General features: G+C 44.4%; 2 protein-coding genes across 4 annotated transcripts; both read right to left on the bottom strand.

The window, feature by feature from the left end:
* Window positions 1–1,182: 1,182 nt before the first annotated feature.
* Window positions 1,183–14,176, bottom strand: ppp1r2 (protein phosphatase 1, regulatory (inhibitor) subunit 2). 3 transcript variants are annotated; one of them, XM_029121698.2, is made up of 7 exons: window positions 13,827–13,941; window positions 11,863–11,948; window positions 8,365–8,472; window positions 7,895–7,975; window positions 5,792–5,898; window positions 3,498–3,668; window positions 1,183–2,656 (listed from the first exon to the last, which is right to left on the bottom strand). In XM_029121698.2, the coding sequence occupies exons 2-7, from the start codon at window positions 11,892–11,894 to the stop codon at window positions 2,643–2,645; spliced, it is 513 nt and encodes a 170-aa protein (XP_028977531.1). In that variant the 5' UTR covers window positions 11,895–11,948; window positions 13,827–13,941; the 3' UTR covers window positions 1,183–2,642. The 3 variants fall into 3 exon arrangements, with proteins under 3 accessions (XP_028977531.1, XP_028977530.1, XP_028977529.1); XM_029121697.2 differs by lacking the exon at window positions 13,827–13,941 and adding an exon at window positions 13,659–13,751; XM_029121696.2 differs by lacking the exon at window positions 11,863–11,948 and having other exon boundaries at window positions 13,827–14,176.
* Window positions 14,177–14,641: 465 nt separating this feature from the next.
* On the bottom strand, window positions 14,642–21,673 carry LOC105025370 (protein ANKUB1). Its single transcript, XM_034293817.1, has 6 exons — window positions 21,409–21,673; window positions 20,697–20,840; window positions 19,408–19,624; window positions 18,797–18,911; window positions 17,665–18,603; window positions 14,642–15,538 (listed from the first exon to the last, which is right to left on the bottom strand). The coding sequence occupies exons 1-6, from the start codon at window positions 21,496–21,498 to the stop codon at window positions 15,439–15,441; spliced, it is 1,605 nt and encodes a 534-aa protein (XP_034149708.1). The 5' UTR covers window positions 21,499–21,673; the 3' UTR covers window positions 14,642–15,438.
* Window positions 21,674–24,407: the final 2,734 nt, after the last annotated feature.

Raw genomic sequence — 24,407 nt, 5'->3', positions numbered from 1 at the left:
GCGGCTTCTCTTACATAATTAGTCTACATGAATATCCGGGATTTATTGTAGACGGTTGACATCTAGTGGCCACAGTGGAGTACCGAGTTAATGAGCGGTTTGGTGAAGTTTGGTGAAAGGGTTGTTGGAAAAATTCATCCACACCACTATCCGTTTGGCAAAACTTTTTGCAACTGAAATGTTTGGCAACATCAGTACATGCTCAAGTACCAACTGAAAAAAATTTGAGTTGACAGTGATCATGGACTGAGATTACTTTCAAATTAAAAACATCAAAATACAGAAACAGTCTAAGATTTTGTAACAAATTTTTTATTATCATTTTATAGGAGACAAAAAAAACACATCCTTATGATTAAGAACATGCAAATGTATGATACAAAAAACAAGATCAAAGGTCCCCATTATTTGGGGACAGACACAAATGATTGTGTGAGACAGATTTAGATCGTCGCCTCTGGTAAACACAGAAAGTAAGCGTAACAACAAATAGGCAAGAGTCCAAACCGCTGAAGTGCACAGGCAAGGATATGAGCCTAGCATATTAATATACAATACACACATGTACAAACATTCCTCAGATAGGCACATTTGCCTTGCAATAACCACTCTAGGTTAACATCATACAAGTTGGATCACAAACCTAACCTTGTTTTAACAGATCTATTCATTAAGAAAATTACTATTTACGTTTTCATTAAATCGTTCTGTTTTTGTAATCAGAGAGCTTTGCCTGATCATTCACAATTTGATTTTATCAAAAATAAAGAGCAAGATACAAATAGTGTATCGGTCTTATTTCTTCCAGGTGCTGTATATTCAAAAGGGATTTAGCAATGAGCATTTGAGATTGTGAGGTCAATATCCAAGGGACAGACACCTAGCTTAAATGGCCATTCGGACAAATAAAATGTTATTAAAGATCTGAGAATGAAAAAAATAACTCCACAGGTCCTGATTAAAACAAAACACATTCAATTAAGTACTTCAGAAACAGGAGGATCTCTAAATCCAATGGTTAAGACTTCCTTTATCATGGTCGAACCATGGTTCTCCTAGGTTCAGATGTAGCTCTTGCTGCCATGATTCATACAACTTGAATTAATAAATTACACCGCGTCGAAGGTTCTAGGTGTCCCTCCTGTCGTCAGCCCAGTGTCTGACATTACCAAGGTGGCAAAGAAAAAAAAAATCATGGACATGCTGCAAAACCACACACTTCATACAGAATGTAAGAGTGACCACGATATCAACTACATATCCCAGGGATCTTTCCTGTCATGCTTCAACCCATTACGCCGCCACAATCCCAGCACAGGCTAGGAGTCGTTCAGTAGCCTTTTTGACATTGTATAGGACACTGTCCCAGGGTGTATTCACTAGTTCCCATCATAGCAAACCTAGGCTTTTTTTTCCCTTTAACAAAAACAAAAGTTTCTTATTTAACGTCACCTCAGCATTTTAGTCTGTTTGCTCCATTTGGGTTTGAAGTGAATACAGCCCCACAAATCAGTAGTACAAGCCTTCTCTGGGTTTTTTTCCAACGGCCCTTATCCTTAACTAGGGGCGCAGCCATGGCATTAGTATAGCCACATAGCGGTGTTATCTGTGGGTAGTAAAGTAAGGTTCCACAGGTATTCATGGCAAGCTAGGTTATCTGCACATCAATTTCAATATGCAGAATTCCGCAAGTAACGTTAAGCTATTGAATGGTTAAGTATTACAATGCAATCTATAGTAAAACATTTCATTAATATATGTGGTTGTGCTGTCCGATTCAGCCCTATTAAGGCAATGGACCTTGCTGGAAGAAGAAAAAAAAAAAAATCAGTACCAAATCCTATAGTGGCCGTGTAAATATTATTTAGGATTAAAATGCGGGTCACCTCAAACACGGAGGTGCCCTGTGAGTTGCAGGAAAACTTGGGCTGTTCCTGTGTTCATAACAGAAACCCACATTGATCAGGGGAACAAAGTCCCGAAACAAACAAAACAGCATCTAGCTCATTAAGGTTTCAAATTTCTGTTTTGGTGTTAGTCTTTGTTTGAATTCGTTTTTTTGAAACAGAATGGAATCAGAAGAAAAAAAGAGAAATCCTTCTGCATATACACCTTCATTATAATTATACAATACTTTCACCCAGGGAGGAAGTTTTAATGGGGTGTGTTGTCTTTCTTGTAGAACTGGAGTTTCCAACAAGCTTTTCCAAGGGCTCAGGAGGAGCTGGGAAGGAAATACAGACAGACAGAAAGCAAGCGGGCTGGTGCGTGAGTGAGCGTGGCAGGAGTCCTGGTAAATAATAACAGCCTGTTTCAACAAGTCCTGGTTTTTACTACACAAGTCTTCCTTACAGGTGACTTTAGTACACAAGTCTTCCTTGCAGTTTTTTGAAATACTCTTGGCAATGAGGAGAAGCAACCAGCAGGGTCGATATGCTTTGCATTTCAGTGTTTCCGGGAAATACAATGACACGCGCGTGAACACAGGGTTTTATGAAGGGAGGCAATGAAGCTGTTACTCTCTGCTCGATGGCCCGGCCATGTAGAACTAGTGTGTCTCTTAAATGTTTCCAGAGCCAAGATGAACCGGCTGGGGCCAGGACCAGTGGCACATCACCATCCTCTTCCCTCTTCCTACTCCTCTAGGAATCCAGAGCTGCAACCCAACGAGAGGACATATGAGAGCACCATACATTAAATAGCAACACAAATTGTGCAGTAATACATTTCCATGGTCTTAGTGCATCCAGGACGTGTCTGATTAGCACCGCTGAACAAGTATCGGTGTCTCCTGTTAAAATTAGAGATGCAATCAATTTAGATTTGATCGATTACTTCCAGACGGATTGTGCATTTGTCTGAATAGGTGTCCAATATGCTCCAGTAAGATATTTAATAATTCATATTTTGCTCATGTACATCGCTAGTTAAAATATTAATGAATAAAAGAGGAACCTGAACCTGCACTTTGCATCTGCTATAACCAAGGTTTGGGTTTTCATTCAGCCAATCATGTGGCAGAACGTTTCAATGGGAATGGATTTGCCTGAAACTATCCAATCAAAAGGATTGGCAGCAGAACTCTATTTCAGATGAGCAGTTCCACAGTACAGTACACCCATTCACTCACTCCTGATTTAAAGATATTCAGGTGCTCCACTGAGGGACCCTGAATCCCAACAACCTTTCAGTACGCAGTGACATTCACAGAAAATGAAAAGCAAGAGCACACAGGTCTATACAACCAACGAATGGAGCCGCGTAAGAGGACCTCATTGAAGGGAGCGCGAACAGGGGAAAGCTAAACGTGATATTCTAACTCTTCAAATGTATTTAGGTGAACCACATTGGATTTGTGACCCATGTGGAAAGAAGCGGAATTAGGAGAATATTATGTCTCCATGGAAAACAAACCTCCCGTTCTGCCACTCTATATCTCGCTAACAGACTATTCCTTTCAAGTTTGTGACTTTGCCCTGATGCCGTATTTCTCTTACCATCCTGTGGGGGGTCTACACTGATGTCCTCTGTTTCAGTGTCGTCCCTCATCTCCTCGTCCTCGTCCTCTTCTTCCGCCAGCTCATTGGCTATGAGTTGCCGCGCCATCCTGATGTTGAGGCCTTCGTTGTAATGCATTTTCCTCATCATCTGGAACTGCTTCTTTTTCGCTGAGAGGGGCAGAGATCAACAGAGAGTGAAATAGTACAAAATAGAGAGAGACAGGGAGAGATTTAAAGACAGACAACTGTCCCAATAAAAACAAAATTGGAAAGAATCAACCAAAAACGAAGTAAATTTTAATGCTAACTTGCCCAAAACAGAGAACACAGGTGCAGAATACCTGACCACCATAACAGACTCAAAATGAGGAAAAACCTTGACTATGTAGATTCTATATCAAGGCTATGTTCAGAGTCTACTAAAGGCAGACCTGGCTAGGAGAGGCAGATTGTGCACACAGCCCACAAAATGAAGTGGAGACGGAGTTGTACCTCCTAACCTCCTGCTAAATGTATGACCACATTAGAGACCTGCATTTCCCTCAAATCAAACAATGAGAAACACATATCTAAAAATATTGGATTGTTGCAATCACAGCAGCACATTTGGTGACCCGTTACCATTCTCACTACGCCACTGCACATCGGCTACAATACAACGATAAAACACCTTGATCCTTCCAAACCCTGTGTTTAACGTCCACTTAAAACGGTAGAGATGTAGTAAACCTGTGGTATACCTGGTCTGGGTGGAGGAGATAAAATGACAACTGAAACACATAGTATTGATAAGCAAAATGGAGGTTTCAGTTGACAGGGACGGAAAAGTCACCACACGGAGGTTTAAGTACGATTACATCAGTCTTCATTGAGATCATATTTAAACTGTTCAAAATAAAGTTGACTATCAAAAATACAATTAAAAGAAAAAAGGTTGAGAAAAATGTAACCTGTGTTCACTTCCAGGGCTTATAAAAGCTTATAAAACCACCATTCTGATAGAGGAGTTGAAACTCCAGCTTGAAAGGGCTGTGAGAAGCGAGAGGCTTATTTTTTAGTCAACAATAACTTTAGACTGTGGAGCTACAACCTTGAGGGACTTTATTCGATTTAAATGAGGCGGAAGAGAGGATATGACAGATTTGAAAGCACATGTCCTGAGGCGTTGTGACATGGGACTGCACCACTGTGTGGACAGGAGAAAGCCAGCTTACTGTGCTGGGGACGGGTAGCTCAGTTGGTAAATCAAGACCCATACAACTCCAGGGTCGTAGGTTTAATTCCCACAGGCTGCCAGGATGAAAAGGTATCCACTTACCATTATATGCATGGTCTAAGTGACTGTAAAATTACAGCTGACTACTACTTGGATATCAACGGTTGATTATCTAAATCAACTGCATTTTATCAAACTAATCTTTAACATACAATAAAATATTTAGGCCAATACTAGTGCATCCCGATTTAGGATTGGACTGTTATTCTTATTATTAATAACAATAATAGTATATTATTATTATAAACAACAAAATAGGACAAAATGCATATTTACTGAGAGTTGTCAGCTGGAAAAAGGATTGGATTACCGTGTTTATCTTGCCGGTTAGTCTAGACAGGCAGTTAGGGACAAGAATTCTGGGTCACATTAGAGGGAATAAACACTTCAAATCCAATTCACTCATACTTGGAAAATCAAAGATTATCTAAGATGAGATGTTATTCAGTTGATGTCTCGAACTGATGAATAGTATGGATTAAATTATTTTCACCAGGTCTCCTAGATCTTTTTACTTTTTTAAATGGGTAAAATTCCAACTGATTTGCGTGTCCATCCTCTCATTGGCTAGAATAGTCCCGCCTTACCTCGCCTTCTCCCAACTGCCATCTATCATTGAGGACATCCATTTTGATTGTTAGAGCAACTACTTGAATATCTTGTTAATAACAATCTCAACCAAAATACATGAATATGACTGACAAACTGAAAGGTGACTGAGCTTCACAATCAATTCTAGATACTTATATAATTTTTTGTTGTTTTGTTCCAGGACTTGGGTGGGATTTTCTGCCAAACATTTGAGCTTGGAAGCCTCCCAGGAAAACAAAACCAAAACATGGATGGCTGTCCAGCCTTTCTTACAGGTGCCAGAAAGCCAGTATTTATTTAGTAATTAGGGTGAACTTCCCCTTTAACAGGGTACCTGGGGGTTGACATGACAACACAGGAAAACAAAGCCTGACAACCAGTAGAATGAGACAAGACAAGGGGGGACGGGGGACGCTGGGCCCACCTTGATCCTCTGGGGTTAGTTCCTCTTCTTCCTCACTACTCTCCTCCTCCTCCTCCTCCTCCTCCTCACGCATGAAACGTGGTTCCGTTCCCTCAGCAGCCGCCAACCTGGGGACAGAGAGAGACGGAGACAACGTGAGGGACGCACAATGTGCTGAAATAGAGGCTGGAAGCAGCAGCAACATAGACATTAAAACCTGGGATCTTGTCAACAGGAGCGCTAGATTCTCTGGCCTCGAGATGGATTCATCCTCCTGCGGACGGGAGGTTTAAGCTGAAAGGGACGGAAGAGCTCAACGAACAGCGAGACAGTTCTGCTGCGACGCGGAGCTGGCGAGCAAACAGTAGCCCCACCCGGCACGTGAGTAACGGCCAATCAAATACAGCTCTTGGCACCTGTGAGGGGAAATAATCTCGTTCTGTCCCCTATGAATCAGGTACCGGCTAAACATTTCTTGGAATGAGACAACGTGCGTGTGGGAAGGGCCTGCCCAGGGCTGGAATTTGCAGAGCAGAGGGAAAGCAACCCCTGCTGGGCAGTATCCAAGAAGCCATAGTGTGGTAACTTTGTTGTATGATTATTTTATATTATATATATATATAAAAACAGGAAGGAAATCCTAGAGACTCAGCCGTTCTGTTGTCTTGTTTATTTTTCACCAGTCCCGCCTTATTCAAGTTATTTTGTCCGGTCCGGAAAATTCCAACCAATTGTGCAACCCTCTACTCCTTTCCAAGGTTAACATTTGACCTTTGTGTTTTTCCAGTCAGGGACATCATCTGTCGTTACAATCTGTAACACTGCGAAGGGCTTCAGTAACGGACATTTATAGCGGGCCTACGTCCTGTATAACTCCGGTCAGGAGGGGAAGGTCAGGTAGGACGTCACCCTGACAACTTTTCCAGGTCCACATTCACTTACTGAAATGGCCTCTAAAGGGCAAGAGGAGAAAATACAATACACCCTGGAGAAAAGACTGCTCTCATGAGCAAACAGATACCCTAAGGCAGGAACAGAGAGAGACCAACAAAATAACAGGGGGAATGAGAGAGACGTCGGGAAGGGGGAGGGAATGAGCAAAGGAAAGAGGAGGAAGACGGGACAAGAGCGGAAAGCAGAGAGAGCGAGAGAGAGAGACATGAAACATAGAGGAGGGGCAAAGAAAGGGATGACTGGAGACCTGGGAGTAGCCATTTTAAGATCCGCGGCAGGAATGGGATGTGGATGGAAACAATTGAGGCCAACTCTGCCTGCAAGGAAACAATGGCAGTAGATGGAGTTTTGGGCCCAGAGCACAGCAGTCCTGCCCACTACACTCACTGGCATCCATCCACACAACGCTGGGCTTGTGACGCGAGAGGGACCGGAGAAACAGACACAGGCCCAGAGCATAAACATCTCTTTCAAGCAACCAGACGTATAAGTGACTAAGCGATAGCCAAGCGACAGCCACTCGTGTAACAGTTAGAAACGGCTAACATTTTTCACCTGGGAGGCTTTCGGCGTGCTTAATTTGATATTTATTTGTTTTAATTTAAAGCTTAAACCACCTCGGAGCGGTCAGGTTCAGTCAGCGCTGTGGCTCTACTTCAGAAGGCCAAGTTAGCCAAGCCCGTAATCACCTCCCCTTACGCGGTCCTCGTTCCCCCAGGTTAAGGGTCGATGAAATGAGTCGGAGTGCCATTTATCGATCGGAAGACGTTTTCGCCGGGCATAAATTACTGTCCGCACGGGCCATCAAAGCACCATTACGTGATGTTTAGCCAATACGCTGCAGTTAACACTGGGATGAAAATCCTGAGCAGGCGAAAAGGCTCTGGCATGAGCACACCCAGTCTGATCTGGACTTCAAACCCGTTAACATCAGCTCTGAAAAAGATCAGATAGGAAGGAAGGATGCACGCACCACAGATGAACGCCTCTCTCTGATTTGGAGCAAACAGGACACCGTCAGGCACACAGGGCTTGCAACGCCAGGACCATGGCTTCCAAAACCAGCCGGGACGCCAAACAGCAAAACGGTTTATACACAAGCCTGTAAGCCACATTGAACAGCCACCCCCCCCCCCCACCCAGCCAAGTCAGTGGATAATACCGACGCACCTGGAAGCAAGGTCGTCCACAGTGGGAGCGTTGACATCCGAGTCGCTCAGCGCCCCGTCGTCCTCCTCATCCCCTACCATCCTGAGGAGGGGGGGGACATGGAGAACAGTGTTAGGGGGGGGGGGGGGTATTTATGCAGGAGGGCAGATTAGGTTGCATGCCTGCTAAGGTGCCCTTCCACATGGTGGGGACAAGGACACATCCGAACCCGCTCAAGCAACCCCTCCGAACCTGCACAAGCAACCCACCTGAAAATGTAGTAGCAGTGGGTTTGGGTTGGCCCAGGGTGTCTAAAACCTGACTGTCATTTTTCACCTGCCATGTGAGGTGTCAGAAACACCAGGCCCATAATTCCCCCAACAGTAGAAAACACTGAATAGTTGACATTGTCTGGAAAACAATACATCCGTTACCCGTTCACTGACCAACCTGCATGTGTAGACTTTCACACACGTCAAGGGACACCTCACCTATTGTAGGGTGTGCTGGGCTCGTCGATCTTCATCAGGCCGTAGTCCTTGTCTGCCGGGTGGTACGTGGCCAGGATGTTCATCTCGTCCCACTTCTGTGACTTCTTCCTGAAAGAGAATGGGACCACAGGAGAGCTCATACTCGTATTCCACCAGCCCACTTACCCTAGAGAGACGTTTAAATCTAGGACTTCGCCGTGCCCCAGTTATTGTTATTTTGGGAACACAACCAACACTGTGGTGCAATTAAAAAGGTGTGTTACGGTCTCTGCGAGTCAGTGACTCATTGTTTGGACAAAGACAGTGGCCTCAGACAGAGGTCGGTCACTTCACTTTCAGCACAATGCTAACAGAGAGAGTCGGAGGCGCCCATCATTTGGATCTGCCCATTGTTGTTTTTCTTAATGTCACAACTGGTGGTCTGGACAGTCAGAGACTCACGGCACCAACCGGCTGTTGATCTGTGTGTCCCTTAGCCCAGTGATATCCAAGTCTCTTTCTGAAAATACAGGCAAAACCGCCTATAGCGTTTCACACAATCTGTCTATAGAATGCAACTTTCCAGGTACAAACTGAACTGCGGCCTGTCTGGGTAGAGATGGCCTCCAAGTCATTCCAGTCTGGCCTTTGAGACGGAGCCAAACGATGCCATTAACCTGTCTCCTCACACCCAGTGTCATAAAGCAGCCCATCCACTGGACATAATGATGGAGGGAAAAGCTGTCAAGGATGAGAGAGGCAGACTGGGAGAGGCCGATAAATCCACTCACCGCTGCCGTAATCCTGCAGAGCTTCCCAAACAGCTAACACCCCCCGCCCCCCCGCCCCCCCACACACCCACTCACCCAGCAAGTCAGGCACACAGCCAGCAGATCGACAGAGCCGACAGCACCGGGCTAAATCAACGGGAACGGTGGCCTGTCCCCGCGGTGCCTGACATCATTACGGCACATGTCCATATCGGGCCAGAAATCAATGCGAACTAGGTTAAGAAACTCTCCCCCCCGCCCCCCCCAAAAACTAAATTCTGTTAAACCGACTACGCGACGGACTGTCGGACACATCCGGACCGGCTGGAAGGCGGCTGGTTATGTGGCCAACTCCATTGACGCTACCTAGATGCCCGGCTTGGACATAGTTACATCAGACGCCAGGCGCCAGGGACTGCGTATTGGCCGTGACCAACAGAGTCGTGCCAGCCTGTGGATGTTAGGAGTGCTGACGAGCCGGCTGTAATGTCTCGCCGATCTGTCTGTCAGCCCGTCCTTCTGGGTATTTCGGTGGCGGTCTGTGTGCACGATGGGAGCACGGTTACACAACACAGCCCGGAGCGCACACAGCCAGCCTGGCCTGATTTACAGTACAAAACCGCCACGGCAAATCCACTCAAGACCTGACGCAGCCAATCAGAACAAAACATTTCAGAAAAAGCATAATGGACTGATGACATAACATGCTCTTTCCTGATAGAAAAATATTTTTTAAAATAGTGCAGAGAAAAGACACCCAGGCAGTCGCAGGTCAGGCTATACGTTTCATTTAATGTGTGTGTGTTGTGATGTATGGATTATGCATCTTTTGGGGAGGCCAAAAGATGGAGAAGATCACACTTATAAACCCTGGTTAAAAAGTATGGACGCGAAAGGGCCAATATTCTAAATCTCTGCTGCGCATGCTGGCATTTAAACACATTGAAGGTGTAAGTTGGTCACAAGAGCATCTCCCTGAAGGTGTAAGTTGGTCACACCTCGGGAAGACAAAAAAAAATCCCCTGCGCCGATCAATTAAAACAGAGCAGTGAATATCCCTTCCTGAAAAAACCTGCTGCACACCAAAAACTCCTTTCTAGGATTGGTAATGAAAGGTCAGTGATCAGGCGAGTTCACATTAAAACAAGGCAAGATCAAGCTGGCCAAGATCCTTATTTTTTTTTCTCAACAATTATTTTGGAGGAGCTTGGCAATTTCAATGGGGTGGTCATGTGACCGGAGTGCTCCTTTAAGAACAATCACATAAAAAAAAAAAATATATATATATATATATATTCCTGCATGCCTACAGTCCACGGTCACAAAACAGCAGTGTGTTGGCTACTGGACCGTACAACTCACTCTCACCCACTCAACGTAAAGTAATAAGGCAAAGCATGTCACTCAGTCCAAATGCCCCAACAAAAAAAAAAGCTAGACCGGGCATCCAAGTCCACGTGGAGAGATCAGGTTACATGACACCATGCCAGCGCCTCAGTTAAAGATAATTGACCTCAATGAATAAAGAATGGCGGAAATTGGGGCCAGCCCCCCCACCGGGCATCCTGACTAATCCCTGAGTGCGACATGACAACCTGCCAATAATGTTTCAGATCACTCACGGCCCAGAGGGAACGGCCCAGACAGGGGAAAAACATTTGACTGTATTGGTAAGGGGGAAGAAAGGACTGGTGATCAATGTCACAGGATCATTTCCACGGCACAAAGTTGTGAATGTTTGGACTCTGGACAGGCGCTTTGAGCCAGCTATACAGATACTTGCATAGCTAGCTCAAGATATCCCCAAAGACCTCTAATCAAATAGAAAGCTCTAGCTCTTTGTCCCATTTGGGTACACAAGCCTTGGCAACAGTTACTGATAGGAAAACATGTATATTGGAATGTCTTCCAAGAACAATGCAAGAACTGTATCCACGAACAATAGACAACATGACCTAAAGAATGAGAACCAGAAATGAATGAGAAAATGTGACAGCTGTGGTTTTATATACTTTTCCCTTTTTACATACTTTTTCACAATAAACCAAATAACATAGGCAAATGTAAAGATGGGAATAGCCCAATGTTTGTTTGGATAAGTAAATGGTAAAAGCAATTGCTTTTGTGACTATTCCCTCCAGAAACGTAACATGCAGCATTACAATGTTACTGACATGCCTTCTGTTAATAAGTCTCATTCATATTGTCTGCTAGGCATGGGTTATATATAGTTCAGTTATGGCCTCAACTCTTAAATGGCACCATGAAAAAAATAAACTAAAGATAGCTGCAAGAACATGATGCTGGGCTCCATGATTGAATATCCTAACAAGCTCGATATTTTGTCATCCTGTCTTTGCCCATGCCTGACGTTCTATGTGGACCTGATAGAGAAAACGCGTTTGCATCTCGTGTTACAGACATTACAACTCATTTTATTTTCTCACAAAGAGAAAATAAATTGAGTTGTAATGTTTATTGCGTATATGCATCAGAAATCCCTTTTCTGCTCATCCATCCTAAATAACTAAATCGGCCTAAGAAAATAATGTAGCTGGGGTTATTTTAGCTCAATATCATATCATTTCTGAGTAACACTTAGAGACCATGCTTTGATTGTTTATGTCAATAGGAAACAAATAGCTTCGCAGTAAAGACACTTAAGCAAAAACCTGGAAGGGGAAAACATAACTAGCGGTTATTGGCCAAAGGATTTGGCACTGACCTCTTAGCCCATTAACCAACTTACCGTCTGGTGATGCCGCCATGCAGGCAAACCATTCCACCACGCCTGACAAGCGGAAACGTCAGCCCTGCTCTAGCGGTCAGTGAGTACTATATGTGGAGTAAGCACATGATCCACTCAATCACATTTGAGAGAAGTACTTCATGTAATAAAAATCCAAGTACAGAAACATTTTACTTTTGGTATTGAAAAAGCACTCAGGTTACAGTATGCCATGCAACACCATACCATAGCATAGAAATATGATCAGGAAATAGGGAAATAACATTTCATTGCGCTGGGCCTTTAAGCTCGAATTTGCAAAAACCCCAGAGTCACAACCCAAAATGTACCCAGAAATCTGCATGCAAGCTTACCACAATTAAATTTTTGTCATGTAGCATATGCTCTTGAACAGGATCACGTGTCGAATTGAGACAGATTTTTCACCTAGTTGGCTCTGGGATTTGAACCAATAACCAACAGTCTAACCACTGACCCACCTGCCCCTGTTGACATGACCTGCACTGAAAGAGCTGGCTGGGACACACAGGATGCAATGGACGTCTCATCTCGTTAGATGCGGCGCTGGACAATACGGAGAAACCTTCTGGAATTCACTTTACCCCATTCCTTACCGTGAGACTATTTTGGTATCAACACAGGGCTGGCTTGACTGGGAATGGAACTCTCTGTTTCCATCCTTGTATGGCCTACATTCAATTGAGTGGGGCACTATACATCTTACATCAGGTACTACCACACGCAGGAATGACTGACTCAAACCACCTCTGCCCACAGCCACCGACTATCTCCACATAACCACCAGCGGTCTACTTACATTCAACTTTGTGGTAGTGGTACCCTCTGTGCCAAAGGGGTACTAAACAAGGTGTTTTGCGACTCTTCAGCCGATACGTCACCCATTTTGCACGGGACGGACGGAGGAAGAGACCGCACTCGAACTGGAGTGCAGTAACTATGTGGGGCCTCTTAAAGCATCTCATCCTACCACGACGGTGAAAGTGCCAAAGTGGAAAAGATCAATGCATCAAAGGCGCCTGCCTTCCGGCAGAAACTCACCCTCTCGCCACAGTTCTGACAACTCCAAGGCTGTAGTGTAAATTGAACGTGACAGCTCGGGGTCGGGGAAGTCAGCGCATTGACAGTACTGGGGGATATAACTCTTCCTCTCTTATGATACTCAGCGCTTAGGGAGTCATTTCAGCTACCGTCCTGCCTCCACATTTATCTTAGAAACGAATTTATTAGGAGTCAGAGTAGAGATTATGCTGGCAACTTCCCAGATACTGGACATTTGACCAAACAAACATCTCTGTATTTGACCATATAAGTGGAGAAGAGAGTTTAAACTTTATTGTTTCGCCTGATTAAAATGGCTGTGCCAAATGACGGTCCAGACTGTACATCATTTTGTCCACAGCTGCCCAGCAACCCCAGTCACCAACCTTTAACAGAGACAATGTCAGTGAACTGACTGACAACACGTTTTCGCGGGTTTAGCAACGGAACCTGACATGATAATATATAGTAAACGTTGTGTAGCTTCTATTACACTCAATAGGTAGACGAATGTAATGACGCTAATGTTATATATGGTTACAGTACCTTATACTAAAACTTCTCGTACCTCTTCTGGCGAACTAGTAACATTAGACGGCCAACAATAAAATGGCAAACTAACTATGGCTAATAATAGCATACTGCCCAATGCAAAAGTCATGGCAAAGATTAAGTTATTAGAAAAGCGAAAACGGATTTGCCACTGTGTAAGCTTATTAGTTAGCGTTATGTACTACCTGTGCATTGTTGAGTGACGACGTTAGCAGTCCATAAAGTTGGTTTGCCATATCAGCATTCAACGCTTAACCATAGAAAGAACGTTAGCCAACTAAGCTAGGTAACAGTTAGCAAGCTAGCCTGTCAACAAGCAACTAAGCTAACAAGCTGGCCATCTTTCTACTCACTGCTGGTCATCTTCCAGAAGTCCTGGTTCCACTTGTTCTGGAGTCTCTATTGGCACTTCTTCGGCCGGGCCGACTTTGATGCCCGTGCCGCTGTTCTTGTTCTTCAGAATACCTTTAATCGGCCGAGGAGCTGCCATGCCACACCGCTAGGTCACCCACTAGACTGGTTTTCAATTTTCACAACTAGCAGGCACGCGGTGCACCTGTATTTGGTGCCCTTTCCTTTATGCTTTTCAAACGAAAACGCAAAACAAGTCCAACACTCCGAACTCCCAACTGAAACCGCACGTCCCAATTCTTCACTCCGCACACTATTTTGTAGCTGACACTCCTTGTTTTTTTTTTTAATCATCGCGAGAACATGGAGTTGCTATAACGACACGCTTCAAGCGGTGACATTTTAAGGTAGCCATGCTTATTGTGGCATTAGATAGAATGGCCACGGGGGAGTTGGGCAAAGATGCTGTACTGTTAAAATCTTACCCAAAAAGTCCACTAGGGCCAGTAGAGGTCTCTCATCACTCTGGTCTTAGAACATCTAAAAATGCTAGTTCACCAGGGTGATGAGTGAGACATTGCCCTGTGTAGGGTTATGGATGGGATCTGGAGCAGGTGTCTTGAGTCTGTGTGTACAATAAAAAAAAATCCTCATTGCTGGAGAAAAATATCTAGTCTGCTGCAATGACAGTCTGCAATGTAAGATTAATTACTTTCTACAAAGGTCAAACACAATATTAAAGATCTACAAAGGTCAAACACAACATTTGATTCAATCAAAATCATTACATGTCAAAGCAAACCTGCAGCACCTGGTGGAAAAAATGCAGGTATGGACATTCTGTGTAATTCATTCCCTAAGAAAAGCTCTTAATGACAACTGACCTCTTTGGTTCCATGCTAGAAGATTTTGGCACAAGTCCGCTATAGGAGTGCTCTCAGCCAAAAAATATGAACACTCCCTTCTTCACGCTCCATCTCTCCAACACCTACTTTAAAATGAAGCCAGTCAGAATGAGACTTCATCCAGTACTCCCATCCCCACTGAGTTACCTGCCCAGAGTTCCTGTCCCATTGTACAAAATTTTTTTTGTTGAGGACTCCTTGTTGATACTTAAAGTTCCAGAGACATTTACAGAATTTGACAAGACTGCCTTCTACTGTGCACCAGGGGCATGGAATAGTCTACAATCCATTCAAAGCAGATTTTCTTTTGTCACTGCACAGCTGTTAACATGAGCAACAAATTATGATCCCCATAAAAATGCAGTCACAGAGTTTACTACAGTAATGTGATCTATATTATTGGTTTTAACCATTGTGGGCCTTCGTCAGTTCTACATTTAATTAGGAGGAAGCTAGGATTTCTATGAACAAAAAAGTGGAACCCAAGTCAAGCGCACGGTAAACAATAACATTAGTTGAAATGAGTGACTCTAGAATAGACAGTACAATTTATACAATTCCAAAAAGAAAAGAAATGATTCAATTCAACGTGGTTATCACAAATAGCCACTGAAACTTTGAGATGTTGAATTGAATATTTTTACATTTGCTGGTGAGACACCAGATGCCAGTTGTTCATTGGACAATAGCAACGTGTTCCCTCTTTGTTTCAGCCCGACCCTGGTGTCAACCCCATGTTCTGTACACTCCTCCTGGCCAGAGTCCGCGCTACATCAAGCTGCCGTAGCCATGATCTCTCTGTGAAGGCGCTGTGTGGGAGAAAGTCATTTAAAACAAAGTTCTAAGGACTTAATCCGTGACCCTGCAAAATGAAATATGTGTTTCGCTTAAAATTTGGTTTCAGTGAAATCCAGTCCAGTCGGGACATGGGTATATTATAGGTTTTAAAGAAGGCTTCTGAAAGTAATGAAATACTTCACAAAAACTTGAAGATAAATATTAACTTGAAGTCATTATTGGACTGTCTCTATGCACTCCAGTCTCTCACTCAGGGAGATCAGGGTTGAGTTAGCGTGAGTGCAGCGTCAGAGGGTTATATTGCTCTCCCCCATAAAAGCGATTTGATAGAACCTTGTGAAATAACAACCATCTATGTGAAGAGGTAATGTTCTGTCACAGCTTAAACACAATTGGAGAATCCCAATCGACTGTGGAACATATAAGATACTACATACCATACCAGTCAAAGTGTGGCCAGAGGGAACAGACTCACTACTACAACACCAGTTTCAACACATAGACTGGAGATTGTTTGCCGCTCAAGATAACAGTTGACTCCCACACGGGCATTGAAACACATGCTTCCTCCCTTCTGGATTACATGAACACCTGCACCAACAACGTCACCACCCAAAAATGAATAGAGACCTTCCCCAACCAGAAACCTTGGATGAACAGTGAGGTCCGACAACTGCTAAAGGCATGTGACGCTGTGTTCAGATCCGGCGATGTGGAGGCAATTAGCTCATCCAGGGCCAACCTGAAAAGGGGCATCATGATGTTTACAAATGACCACAAACTACGGATCAAGGAGCACTTTAACAACAACTCTGATCCTCGACGCATGTGGCAGAGCGTCCAAGCCATCACGGACTACCAGCCAAATAACCACACCCCGACAGCCAGCGACGTCCCCATCACTGGTGAGTTAAACAGGTTCTACGCTCGGTTCGACAGGGACAACAAAGAGCCAGACATTAAAGCTGAACTCCTTGAGGAGGCTGAAGAAGGCCCACCTGTCTTCCAAGATCCTTGTGAACTTCTACCGCTGCACAATCGAGAGCATTCTGACTAACTGCGCCACAGTGTGAGTTGGCGGTTGCTCCATAGCCGACCGGAAAGGCCCTGCAACAGGTGGTGAAAACCGCCCAGAACATCATGGTTACCCAGTTTCCAGCCTTTGTAGACCTCCACCGGAAGAGGTGGCTGCGAAGGGAGCACGGCATCACCAGGGACCCTTCACACCCATGCCACAAACTGTTTGCCCTGCTATCATCGGGCAGGTGGTACAGGTCTCTCTGTTCTCACACCAGCAGGCTCAGGAACAGTTTCTTTCCCTCTGCTGTAACCCTGCTGAACTCTGTGACTCCCCATCACAAAGTATGATAAGATTTTCAGTTCGTGTCATTGCTGCTGTCCCTGTATTTCATTTGCACATGCCAACTTGTACCTTCAACTTGCACCTTAACCTTGCCCTCATTGCACATGGCATATTTAGAACTTACACTGTACTTGCACTTTTCAACTGTTACATACACGTCTACCTCAGGAACCTCATTGCTGCTATCCCTGCATTTCAGTAGCACATGCTACCTTACACCTCCAATTTGCCTCTGTTGCGAATTCAGATGCCATTGAGAATTGCCACAACTATTTATCTCACTTCATATCTCATACATTATGCTTAAAACCTGGAAATTGTCTGTAAATGTGTGTATTTTCCACAGCATATTTAGAATTGCCATATGTAATGCAATTGAATTAATTACACACCTATAGATTCCAATTGTGTATACATGTACTTACATTTTCTGCACTCCTCTATTTGCACTTCTGGTTCGATGCTAACTGCATTTTGTTGTACTGTACTTGTACTGTTCAATGACAATGAAGTTGAATCTAATCTAATCTAAATCTCATATACATTTGATTTGATAATGTCAGTCGCAGGATTTAACCTTTTCTAAAATCATTGGCATAAATAATGCCCTGAATGAAACAGTTGTGTGCATAGAGAGACAGTCCAACAATTACTTCATGCTATTTATCACCTTAGACAAATCTTAGACATTTGTCGTTATTCCTCTTTAATTGCAACACTCAGTGAATGGAAGCATTGATATTTTACAGTCATTGTCTCTCTGAACATACTCACCTGGCTAAGGACAAACAATATATGGCATTTTCTCTGGGTGTCCGGCCACAGTGCCGTGAAAAGAACTCCATCGAGCTGGTGAGGATCTGGGAGGAGTTTGGTGAAGAGGTGATAAACAAAGGTCTCGGATTGGTGTCTCGGGAGATGGGCGGGAGCGGGACTCTGCTCATCCATTGGTTGCTGTTCTGACCTTCAGTCTCACCCACCTTCCATACCCTCCCTCCATATTCCTTCTTCTTCCTTCTCCTCCTCTCTCTTCCATCCCCAGTGGCCACAGGTTGTAGCTTTGGCCATCGTAGAGATGCATCCTGGGATGCCAGGGCAGGGGACAGACAGGATACACCAGGAGGGCCGTTGACAGAGGTCAGAGGTTGGCAGGCTTTGGATGTGACCCTGGGACCTGTCTTTGCCTCCTCCCTCTGGGGCTTAGAGGACATCGTGGGGGGGCTGAAACCGTCCACCAGGACCGTGTCACCTACCCTGGTCCTGAATGGAGTCCTGAGGCCCAGGCAGTACCTGGACGCCACCCTCCCCTGCCCCCGCCTCACCCAGAGCTTCACCTGGATGTATGTCCGCATGGGGAGGGCCAGACCTGGGAGGGCCACCACAGAGCACAGCTTGGTTGCCAGGTGACGCACGCACTCCCTGTGGCCGTGGCGGAGGGCAATCTTCAGCGGGTCGCGGCCCCGGGGATCCCGGCAGGCCAGGGTCAGGACACTGGCGTTAATGAAGAGTTTGAGGATGAGTAGCTGGCCATTCTCTGCCGCTACGACGGCGGGACACTTGGCGGCATCGGGGTGGGCCATGCGGTGGCACCACTCGCGGTGAGGGTGGACCCCCACCGGTTCGTCGGCACACACCCCCCGCTCCAGCAGCCAGCTGGCCAGGACCAGGTGGCCCAGAGACGCAGCGATGTAGAGCGCCACCCGCAGCTGGAACCTGGAATAACACATAATCAACAGCATGTTAACGATGAGACCAGGAGCCAAGAGGGAATCAGATTGTACTTAAACTGATTGTGGTTAAACTACTGTCTGCAGGAGGGTCGAAGTAGAGTGTCTTTTTTGGGGGGCAGCCAACCCCTGAAGTAGTGTGTGAAATGTCCAGGTTGTGGAAATAGGTACATTCCGACCTCATCTCAGGTCTCTCCTTAGACAAGTGTTGCTGGACGATCAGTTGGTGTCCGTGGAAACAGCCTCGCAGGAACTCCGCCCACCCATCCCAGGTGTCCAACCGCAGAGTAGCGCCTACGGGACAGAGAAACGTGATGGGCCACTCACAAAATAATTGAAATGCCTAATGGTGCTCGTCCCCCCACTCGGTTGCCATGTAAGTGAGTTCCAGAAGAGTATTTGCCAGAGATATCACCAGGCTTGCCAGAGATTCGGGGCCCGACAGATAGTTGTGGGCTGAGTAACCGTGAAAGCGAGGCGCTCGTCGGCTCTCATTGCGTGCGCCACTTAACACCATCCCTGGTGCATTAATGCCCAGTGAAATTAGAAATCCCCTTTTGGAATTGGATGAAAAGCCCGGGGGCTACTCTGAAAAAGACCCCCAGGCCTAATGACGTCAGTGGGGATTGCATTTGCGTCACATCCATTGGATTCGAATGCCACGCTGAAACTGCACCGGATCCTCCACAGCAGCACCACGATTCCTTCATGACATATTACGGTGCGGAGCTCCATTCACGCACACCGCAGAAGGCCAAAAACACCCGCGTGCTGCCAAGGGAGGCCTTACCCACGTCAATTGAATAGTCGCGGAGCTGGTTGAGGTCGAAGAGCTGCCGACCGGCGGGAGAGCTCAGTCTGAAGGAGCCGACGGGGAGGCCACACAGTTGGGACACTAAGGTTTTGAGACGAGCCACCGAGGCGCTCAGGAGAAACACCGAACCCGTGACTGAGAGGGTCTCCCCCGTCACACCACTGAAAACTCGCACCACCTGCGTTTGTTCCTCCTGAAAAAAAGACAAATAAAAAACATCACGGACATACTGTCTGTTCACTTACACCGAATTTACACCAAGTCTGGGGTTTTGTAAAGCTTTGTTAATATCCGTGTCTAAAGTGGCTCCGTTGCACTGATTTACAGTCTTATCGGTTAGAACCACTAACTGGGAGGTTTAGGATCTGGCCTGAGTGCACTGATCCTACAGCTGTCCCAAGCCAAGAGGCAATTTCTTCCCAGAGAATAATTAGACATCCACGAGCCTGTGATCTGCCACCATCTTGTGGCTCAAGCTTGTAACACTGTTTCAATTTCATATCATTAAGCTTCACTCTACCAAAACTGGGCGCAGAGATAATACTGTACAAAATGTCATGAATATGTGTGTCAATGAACAGATAGGGTTTTCAGCCTCTTTTACAACCTGCGCTCAGCTGAACAGCAGACCTGGTGTAAAGGCTGTCAGCTACATGGAAAAAGGGTTTACGACTGTTAGACTGTGCTGCACTGGGCCACATTCCAACTATTTCCCTGGGCAACATACTCCGCCACGACATTCTGGCCAAGTCCACCAGCGAGAGAGTCAGACGGAGAGAAGCTCTGGCTGGTTTTCAGTCCGTGATGGGATGTGTTTGTGAGGCAGCGTCATAAAGCCACCTGACAACAGCATGATCAGTAGCCTTTCTATGGAAGTGCACAGCTTTTGAACATGACTCATCAAATCTAATGTTCTTCATTGGGGACAGGGTCCGATTCTGGCAGCAGATAGTCGAAAGGTGTCTAGTGGATACCACGCTTCTCTATCCACTCCTCAGGCTCCCCCAGCTGGTCTGGTTTTTAGACCTACTCTTGAAACAGCACACCTGATTCAACTCATCTACTAATCCTCAAGCCTCTGATTAGTGAACATGCTTTGCTAGTTCGGGGCTACAGCTAAGCTGCAGAATGCCTGGGGTGAAATAAGCAATTTAATTCATTGTGACTTTCATCATTTTTGAAATCCTCCTTTCTTCTCATTCATTGATGGCCATTTTAGTCTGAATCTATTGCGTTAAGGCCTGAGTTGTGCGCCTGGTCGGTACCTTTAGCCAACAGCGGATGACGCTGCTGGGAGCGATGCCAACATCAGTCAGAACCCAGCTGTCCTGAAGGAGGGCGCCAGCGCAGCTCAGCTCCATGGAGTGCCTCAACTGGTTGTCGTGTGACAGTTGCACGTGGAAGTAATTCTGCCGAAAGAGGACGATTGGCTAGTCGGGGCGCCGTAAGAGTGTCTCAGTGTTAAAGAGGGCTCAGCAGTGATGGAGCCTTTTCAGGAGCCTGTTCCACTTAGAACCCTAATGGAGGTTTTCCACTTAAAGCCCTAATTGAGACTGTTCCACTTAGAGCCTGAATGGAGGCTGTTCCACTTAGAGCCCTAGAGGAGGCTGTTCAAACAGAGGTCATTGCATGGCGTTCCACACAGAGAGGTCCATTAGTGGAAGATTGTCCAACAGGGTACAATAGATACAATAGACAACAAAATCAACATAAACACCACTGATAATCATAATTTATACTCTAACCTTGTCACATAGCCACACATCCTACTATAAGTGCAACTTAAATGCTGCAACTGACATTGATCGGTCAATTTTATGATGATTCTGAAGTTAAATGACAGTCCTTGAGCGGTATTGAATTTCAAAAGAAAAGAGCAATAGTGTTTCTTTCCACATACTAGTCGGTCAACAGTTACGTGAAAGAGAAGCTGCAAGAATAAAACGAGACAAAGACGTGCTTTAGAGGTTTTATTACCTTGACCATCAGTTTTACGGCACCCACGGTTTGGTCCGGAGAGACGTCAAAGGGCTCGCAGGAACCGTCAAAAACGATGAAGACCCTCATGACAAAGCCACCCTTCTGCCCTCAACCCTGATATAACCACAGAACGTGTGTGTGTGTGTGTGTGTGTGTGTGTGTGACTGAATCTGTGCTGGGGAGGCCAAGCAAGGAACCCCTGTCGTTATGAAGGAAGGAGGGTGAACTTGGTGGAGGGTGTGGCCAGATGGTATTGTGTTCACAAGAGCAAGTGACAATGCTCACAGAGACTCATGCACACACACACACACACACACACACACTCACTCAATGAACAAGACATTCATGCTACTGGCCCACCAACGGGCAGAGAGATGATATGCCTAAAAGTATGTGTAGTCTGGTAATTATTTTATTTCATTTTATTAATTTAAAAGTTTTTAAATCTGGGAGGCAGGTTGATGATCAGCTCTAATACTATGTGATGCCCTGGTTGATGGCATTCAATCGCAAGACAAAACAAAGAACAACATGAATACTGTACAAAATAAACAAAACATCATGAATACTGTAAATGTAAACAATACAACATGAATACTGTAAAAATACACAGAACAACATGAATACTGTAAAAAACACACAGAACAACATGCATACTGTAAAAAAAAAAAAAAAAGAATAACAACAATAAAAGCAAATGAACAAATAAACACAATATAAACTCAAAAAGTATTGTCAACTTTCATGAAATTGAGCAAAGGTGAATTCAAAAAATGTATAACATCAACAATAAGGCATATTTTGGCCAGCAAAGACACCACCCTATTCTCTATGTAATGAACTACCTTTCACAAAGTGCTATAATAAGGTGAATCGTTTCAGGACTCTAAAGATACTCTGCCGTGGCTGTTTCTCAGAGATATGACTTCTCTCACAAAGCAGCAAGTAGTGCCAAGGCATTACTGTGTTTTATTTTTTTCACCAAGTGAGTTGACTGAGAAGACATTCTCATTCAGGGGAAGATGCAATACGTACAAAAGTACATATTCAGTACAAAACAGTACATTTACAATATATAAGCATAACACATTTAAAGATCCTCATACAATAATATGAGCTGCCTCAAAGGCAACAATTAACTTGTATAGTTTGGGCCAACTCTGACCATCTTATAAGCTTAGTGCAAAATCATTAAAGACAGATTTACAAAAGTCTATCGGGATTGTAAGGATCTCCAGAGTATCTGATCTCAAGGGTTAACCTGAAACTGTCTGGTAATATTTATTTTAGTTAACAGTGAATTTATGTACTGTGCTTGGTTGTTGCAAAAGGGATTTATATTAACACATCATTCCAATTAGTCACATGATTCCACAGGCAGCCTGATTCACAGATGTTTTTCCCAAATTGTCCTTCTGATAATTCACATCAGAACAATGTGTTGTAAGATCAGACTTGATTTGGCAAAAGACCGGCGAGTGGAGAAAACAAACAGAATTCGTCTGGTAGTGTGAACTCACAGATACGGAGAGGAAGGTAGATAGCCCCAGGCACACAACCAGACACTGCAATACAACATGGTTGCTCTCCAGATCTCCTGGCAGATTGTGAGACTGGGCTTGTTCTACTTCAGGCTCATTTGTGTGAGTTCCGTTTGGTTGCTATGGTAACACAGCCAAACAGATTCCGATTTTATAAGTTTGAGTGAAGGCAAAGGAAGTGGAGCACAGATAGATGAAATACAAAATGGCTGTCCACAGGCTTTTGTTTAGTTTTTCTGCCATTTTCCAAAAAATGACTGTGTCTGTTACATTAAAGATAACTATATTCCCTAGATGAAAGACATATATACAAACCTGCTTCCAATAGTTGGGACTCTGTGTAAAATGTTAGAAAAACAGAATGAAACAGTGTGAAAATCATTTAAACCTTGCATTCAATGGAAAACAGTACAAAGACAACACATCAAATGTTGAAATGTTATTTTTCTAGAAAAATATATGCCTACTATGAATTTGATGCCAGCAACACTTTTCTAAAAAGCTGGGACATCGGCAACAGAAGACTGGAAACCCTTTCACAACTAAGTAGATTCATTGGCAACATGTCAGTAACATGGTTGGGTATAAAAAGTACATCCCAGAGAGGATGAGGGATTCACCACTCTGCGAAAGTCTTTGAGGGAAAATAGTGCAACAGTTTAAGAATAATGTTTCTCAACAGAAAATTGCAAAGAGTTTAATCTACGGTACACAATATCATTAAAGATTCAGAGAATCCAGAGAAATCTCTGTACATACTGGACAGGGTGTCGTGGCTGGGGGCCTCTAGGCATCTCTAGGTGCCTGGGGGCCACAGTCAGGGCCTGATCATAGAGGTGCCTCTTATCATCTCTGCGCTCCATTTTTGATTTTCCCCAATTAGAGGCAGCTGTCCCGCATTGACTCTAATTGGGGACCATATTTAAGTTGCCCTTATGGCTCTCTGGTTTGTGGTTCATTGTTATGTTGTCTTTGTATTATTTTCTATTGAAAATAGGGAATAAATGATTTGCACATAATTGCATTATATTTTTATTTGCGTTTTACGCAGCATCCCAACTTCTTTGGAAACGGGGTTGTATATACACTATATACTATCTTTCCTTTTTTTATACAATACCAGTCAAAAGTTTGTACACAATTACCAAAACAAGGGAATGGTTAAGTGAGTACCAACTTTAAGTCAGTGTGTGAGGCTTAGAGAAGGAATTAAAATAACTGAATGTAAAACCATTTCAATGCAATATTTAATGTACGGAAAGCAATAGATATAAAACCATTTCAAACTGAAAAAATAACTGCTCTCCGGGGAGACTTTCAGAATTATTTTTTGTTGGAACTGATGCTTGCCAGAGGAATGTCAGCTACTGTCGCCATGATTGTTTGGAGGACTTTTATGAACCTGTTGAAGAGTTTTACAGTGGACTTCAGTAATTTGCATGTGACCTTTTAAAA

Source organism: Esox lucius, chromosome 8 (assembly GCF_011004845.1).
Source record: "Esox lucius isolate fEsoLuc1 chromosome 8, fEsoLuc1.pri, whole genome shotgun sequence".
In the NCBI taxonomy this organism is placed as follows: domain Eukaryota; kingdom Metazoa; phylum Chordata; class Actinopteri; order Esociformes; family Esocidae; genus Esox; species Esox lucius.
The sequence above is the reverse complement of the archived record's forward strand: the minus strand, read 5'-3'. Positions and strand labels throughout refer to the sequence as shown.

What these genes read in the sequence shown, in the direction of transcription:
- ppp1r2 (XM_029121696.2), bottom strand. Translation starts at nt 13,963, where the DNA reads ATGGCAGCTCCTCGGCCGATTAAAGGTATTCTGAAGAACAAGAACAGC. An exon ending in CTTCTGGAAGATGACCAGCA is followed by an intron (nt 8,473 to 13,826) that starts GTGAGTAGAAAG and finishes ATTCTCTTTCAG; the next exon opens with GAAGAAGTCACAGAAGTGGG. An exon ending in GTGGACGACCTTGCTTCCAG is followed by an intron (nt 5,899 to 7,894) that starts GTGCGTCGGTAT and finishes CTCTGTCCCCAG; the next exon opens with GTTGGCGGCTGCTGAGGGAA.
- LOC105025370 (XM_034293817.1), bottom strand. Translation starts at nt 21,498, where the DNA reads ATGAGGGTCTTCATCGTTTTTGACGGTTCCTGCGAGCCCTTTGACGTC. An exon ending in TCATCCGCTGTTGGCTAAAG is followed by an intron (nt 19,625 to 20,696) that starts GTACCGACCAGG and finishes TCTTTTTTTCAG; the next exon opens with GAGGAACAAACGCAGGTGGT. An exon ending in AAGGAGAGACCTGAGATGAG is followed by an intron (nt 18,604 to 18,796) that starts GTCGGAATGTAC and finishes GTGTTATTCCAG; the next exon opens with GTTCCAGCTGCGGGTGGCGC.